The 6,168-nt window shown below is 38.7% G+C and overlaps 1 protein-coding gene across 1 annotated transcript; it reads right to left on the bottom strand.

Annotated features, from left to right (window-relative positions):
- Nucleotides 1–249: 249 nt before the first annotated feature.
- LOC129764486 (uncharacterized) lies at nucleotides 250–698 on the bottom strand. Its single transcript, XM_055763599.1, has one exon. It carries the CDS (start codon nucleotides 427–429, stop codon nucleotides 250–252), a length of 180 nt encoding a protein of 59 aa, XP_055619574.1. The 5' UTR covers nucleotides 430–698.
- Between the last annotated feature and the right edge of the window lie 5,470 nt (nucleotides 699–6,168).

Below are 6,168 nucleotides of genomic sequence, written 5' to 3'. Positions count from 1 at the left end.
TTCTGCTTCTCGCTAAATGGGGTTGGCAGTGTTTTTGACAGTTTTCGATTTGGATGGACAGATAGAATATATAGGTCATGCAGTTGAGCCACAGATTTGTTCTTATTTTATTTTGAAATTTCCCTGACTAGTTCATTGGTCACAAAATAGTTAGTGCCGTTTGTTGACCCTTCACCAAAGTTCACGCAACGAAGTAAACGATAATAGGAAGGATATCTAGATGGTGATGCTGGGTACACGAAGATGAGTTTACTGGCACTGGAACTGCTGAGCCGGGCACTGATCGAAGGAGACGTCCGTCTCGGAAACGGTCATAGAGATGAGATACTCGTGCAGGGCGATGGTCTGGTGCAGCCACTTCCAGGTCTGGTGCAGGGAGTTGATGCGGTATCTAATACCAACACAGTCACGACTGCAGTTAAAGGGCATTCCTTTCAATTAACAGACAGCAAAGAAGTTTTAAATCCACTCTTCCAATCCCAAACAACACTGCACGCAGATGCGTTATTTACGTTCGCCAAGATTGATCCCTTAAGACGAACGTGACAAAGGTCACTTCTTATTGCACACTCAATCAATTTAATAACGATACTCCCATACGCGGTCTGTCCCTTAGAACAGCAACGAAAGCTTTATTAACGCACTGATAGCACTTCCACACTCGGCGATAGTCTCGATGCAACTGAGTTCGGGGCACGTTCGTCTCAATCATTTATATTTTTATTCGCTTGGGACCACGTACACAGTCAGCGCAAACATGAATGACCCCACACGAGGCTGGAGCAGAAGCAATACACCCAACGCGCCAGACGCATGTTTGCGTTGGTGTTGGTGTTCCAGCCAGCGCGGAGCTTATCAGTGTGAGCTTCGCAGTTTTCGATAAGCGAACCAACGAGCTAACAACAAAGTAAGTGCTCTTCGAACGAATCATATCGGGTTGTCCGGAAGGTTCATGCCGATTTTGAGGGAAAAATCAAAAGCATGAATAAATTTATTTCCCACTATATTGTTCGAAAACCTTCGCTTTTTCTCATGTAGTTTGATAATTCCATCGTCCTAGAATTTGTTCGGTCGAAAACTGGTTAAGGTGCTTTTTCGTCTCGCGATCCAACGTTTCACTCGAATATTGGACTCAAACATTTGACTCGATGAATCGACAAATGTTGTGACGAATGTGCTGCTACACGGTGAAGTGAATGTTCAATTCAATGCAATCGGTCCAAACAATCGGCGAGTATTTGGATCGAATGTTTATTGTTTTTATTTATCATCAAAAACGTTTTGAAACTGTACTTTTTGAAATTGTACTGGCTGTAAATTAAAAATGGTTGAAATCAACATTATTAAACTGCAATATTTTTCCGAATTTTTAGAATTTTTATTGATCAATTTCATAGCTTCTTCGTCTACAACAAACCGATCTGTCAATGATAGATTCGGATGAATTGTGTAGCGGTGTATCGAATGTCATCGAGTGTCGAATCAACGAATGACAAAAATCCTTGGACTCGTGCCACTCGCGTTGGAAGGCAATCCACAACGAACGGATTACCCTCCAACGCGAACATTCGATGCTCGGCATTGGAGGCTCGTAGTTCGTCTATCGACTACACGATGCGTCTAACCATCGAGCGTCCAATATTCGGGGATGTTCGTAGCATCGTGTGGCGCCGGCTTAAGCCCTTAAGAGAATTTAACTGGGACCTGAACAAGTGGTAATCTGAAGGTTCAATCATCAATTCGTCTAACAGTTGGGATCACAGTGGGCAATTCTGGACGCTTGTCATGGATCGCTTCTTTTGATTCGTCCAGTTGCGAGCAGTACTCGTGAAACTCGGGATAAATAAATAAATACCAACTTGTTGCTTGGTAGTTGCTCATCTGATTTCCAATCTGCGATTCGCGAATGCAGATGCGATCCATTTAAAAAATTTCTGTACAAATTACAATATTGCGATTTACATAATAAATCTTCATCAGCATTATGTAAATCGCTATGTTTTGGATATCAGTAGTGAATCTACTAGTTCACCTCCCGTATACCCAGGATTATTCTTGATTATCTTCTCTATTTCATCAGCGACACCAACTTTCCAGACAACCCGATGTCAGCTGACGATTGGCATTTATATTTTTTTTTTCAGAGGAGTTGCACTCACCGGGAGCGTGATTGGGAGGACCAGTCCGCATGCTTTGTCGGAACGCAGAATAGCGTGAGATGATGAGACTTGCACTATATGAGTACAGACGAACGCGGTTAGCCATATAAAAATGTGTGTATTCTTATTCTAATTGGGGATATATTTCTATATGTAACGGGCCTTTCATTAAGGACTTGTTAACAACTTATTTTCGATAAAACACAAGTTTTTTTTATTCTGGTTGTAGTTCAACTATTACTACATGGGCTGAAAAGTCCCGGAATTTTTCAACAGACGGCGCTACTAAAAAATGAACAAGATTCATTTAAAGAAATTCATCTGTCACTAGCTTATGTGTACAGCTTCATGACATTTCGTTTATTTGTTCACAAACTACATTTGTTTAAGTTTCACCACCTGAGCATTCGTATAGAAAATGGGAAAGAAGCTCAGTTGAGTTCTTCGTTTTTAAGAGGCTCTAAACTTTTCAGTTCATTCCCCTCTATTTGGAAAAAGTGGAATTTCGTATTTTGATCAAACATTGTTTTTTGATGGGAAAAAGTCCTGAACAATCAATGCAGTGGTTGACGAAATGTTATTCCACTTCTGCTCTTTCGAGAACAACAGTTTATCGGTGGTTTAGTGAATTTAAAATGGACCGTACAAGCACCGCAGATGCACCTCGCTCTGGAAGGCCAGAAAGGCTACGAATCCAGAAATTGTAAAACAAGTGCATCGATTCGTTTTGAACGATCGTAAAGTGAAGTTACGCGAGTTAGCTGGGGACGTAGACATTTCAAAAGAACGAGTGGGATACATTTTGCACGACATTTTGGACGTGAAAAAGCTACCCGCGTGATGGGAGCCGCGTTTGCTGACCGTCGACCAAAAACAGCGCGTTGATGATTCAACAGCCGATTGGTGTTGTTGAAGCGTAATCAAGTGGACTCGTTTCGACGTTTTGTGACAATGAAACGTGGATCCATTACCACACGCCTAAGTCCAATAAGTAGTCTACAGAGTGGCACTGAGACATATTTCGAAGACTTAGACGTTTCGTACTACAGAAAGGGAATCAAGATGTTGGAAACACGCTATACCAAGTGTATTGCCCTAGAAGAAAACTATGTTGAGGAATAAATACAGCTTTGCCCAAAAAACGATTGTCCTGATTCAAACATTGTTTTCTTCAATAGAAATATTACTTATATCTGTTTGCTAGGATCTGGCACTTCAATCAGTTTGTGTGATAGCGAATTTCTTGTTCAACAATTGAAGAGGAATGAATGTTTTCAATACAGGTCAGACATAATTATATACTGACTCGATTATATACAGCGTTTTTTTATATATAATTCAGATAGGACTTCGTGCACCCGTGACCGAGTGGTTAGCGTCTCACATTATCATGCCGGGTGTTCGGGTTCGATTTCCGTTCTGGCCGGGGAGATTTTTCGCCAGAGAAATTTCCTTCGACTTGCACTGTGGTCACGCGTATTCTAGAGCTTGCCCCTCGGAATACTAAGAAATCTCAACTAAGTAATCATGAATGACGCTAGTTAATGCATACGTTGAGACGGAAAAAGTTCCACAGGGAACGTTTAGGCCATTCAAGAAGAAGAAGATAGGACCTGTTTTCAGCAAAAATGTATTATTTCAACGTTAACCCTTTCGCTACAAGCGTCGTCTATAGACGACATCCGCGCGATGAGCTGTGTGTACGAGCGTCATCTTTAGACGGCATGAAAGTCATACTGCACATCGATCACACCAGCGGGATGTGCATTCTTTTCGGCGCAATGCTCCGTACAGCGGTAGCACTCCGACGGAGCACACTGCCGTATCGAAAGGGTTAAGGCGATTATAAGTACAGTGGAGAAAAAATCGTGATGTTTGAAGATTTAGATTTTTTTCTATATTATAGTACCTTCAAAATTTTTTTGGCGGGTTCGTCACTTTTACATTCCATTTCGGATGTTACCACTACGCCGTGCATCCCCGCAAGGAAGAAGAAAATTTTAACTGAGTTCTTCCCAGAAATAGTTTATAACAATATTGCTGCGAAATTGAGAAAGATAAAAGTTGGGTGTCGAAGAACAAATTGTAGAACGGTTAGAGAGCTTCAATTTGGTTGACAGAAACTATCAGGTTTATAATTAATTTTTGGTATAAAATTTAAAATAACACCTGCATAATGGATTTTTATGGTATTGATTTTATTAAACCCTAGATAAAATTTTAATATTTAAAAACTATAGTAAAAACATTATTATCGCTTTTCTCACTAAAACGACAATTTGTGCAGTTTAGCACTATGGCGGAAATTGTTCATTTGAAAGCTTATGTTTTACCTTAATTTTGGATGTAGTCCAATGAGATACATATCGAGGTGAAGCAGTAGGCGAAGTATATTTGTATTATCAAGCAAAATATGGTGTCGTATTTATTTTCGTTCTGTACGAAGTGTATATGGAAGAAACAAATCAATGTTCAAAATACTCACGGTTTCATGATGATTTTAGTCAAATTTCTCATGAAATATTGCAACTGTTCGTCTTTCAACAGATGACAATTGTATTGTGACTTATTTCTCTCATTTATATGGTGAAAAGGTCCAGAGAGCAATCATAGTATTAGTCCTCGAAAGCAGTAACATTTTCAGTGAAATGCTGCTTAATTGAAGACTATTTTTTCACATCACACACGCCGACACTGAAAGCTATAGTAATATCACTAGAACTACCGACTACGACTACCGATGTATACCTAGTTCTACCGCACCCGTCAAATTCACGGATTTCTGATAAGCGCGTTTGTTGTGTTTTTGACTTAGTTTATGTTAATAAAAGAATGTTATTTGACAAAAATAACACTTAATATAACGCTTTATATGTTTATAATAAAAAAATAAACAAAAATATTTATGTGTATATTTACATTTATATGTCTACAAGAACATGTTATTCTGGATGAACACTTGCCACAAGCGTATTTGTTGCATGTATTGCAAGTATACATCGCTCTGTTTTTTCGAGATTTTCGAGGTCTTATAGTTGAGTTTTCTGTAGTACGATCCATTGCTTTGTTTGGTAGTTTTTTGGAGAAAGCTTGTTCTCTGCATATTCATTATATTGTTATATTCATTGGAAAGTTCTTCTGACAATTGAAACAAGAATTGTTTCCTGGTTATGTTCCCATCACAAGTCTCTTTGTATAAAATTCATGAATTGATTGCCGCCAAGTCCAAAATATTGTAGAACACTTGCAATGGCCATCTACGAGACCCTGCTTTTACGCTATATTAGAGTGCCATCTGGTCAACTACATCTACTCCAAACTTGGTTTTATTGTAAAACGATACAATTTCAGTTATTTGTTTTCTATTGGAATCTATTTTTACGGATCTATGCTTAGAGCTAAGAAGCAGTACTTTTTTGCGCGATTTACTTTTATGAATTTTCAGAATAATATTATCTGATTTGTAGAGTTTTGTAGAGTAAAGAGCCATGTTATCTTTCACCGCTTTAGCGGTTCCTGGCAATTCTATTCTAATTGATTGCACAGTTCCAACAAAACTTGTTTTTTTGTTAAAAAAAATATCTGTAATGACATTTCTTCCACAGTTCACATAATTGGTAGGTAGACTCAATACTAGAGCAAATTCGCTCAATGTTACCCCTGATGGTCTAAGTTCATCTTTACCTAAGTAGGGGAAGCCATTTATAAGGTATTAACTCTTCACGTCTAGAGCTAACCAAAATTTGATTCCGAACTTGTCCGATTTATTCGGCATATATTGCAGAAATCTGCATCCTGCCTTTGTAGGAAACAGTTGCTCGTCTATTGTTTTATTTTGATCAGGTTTGTAACTAGCTTGGCTGTTCTCAATGAATGATTTCCACGTTTCAGAAACTAATCCGAATTTATCAGTTTGTAATCGAGCATTCCGTTCGCCTTTTTTGTCAAAACGAATGAATCTCATGATTTCTGAAAATTGATTTCTGTACATCGTTTCGTGAAAAAACGA

Source organism: Toxorhynchites rutilus, chromosome 2 (genome assembly GCF_029784135.1).
Source record: "Toxorhynchites rutilus septentrionalis strain SRP chromosome 2, ASM2978413v1, whole genome shotgun sequence".
NCBI lineage: Eukaryota > Metazoa > Arthropoda > Insecta > Diptera > Culicidae > Toxorhynchites > Toxorhynchites rutilus.
The sequence above is the reverse complement of the archived record's forward strand: the minus strand, read 5'-3'. Positions and strand labels throughout refer to the sequence as shown.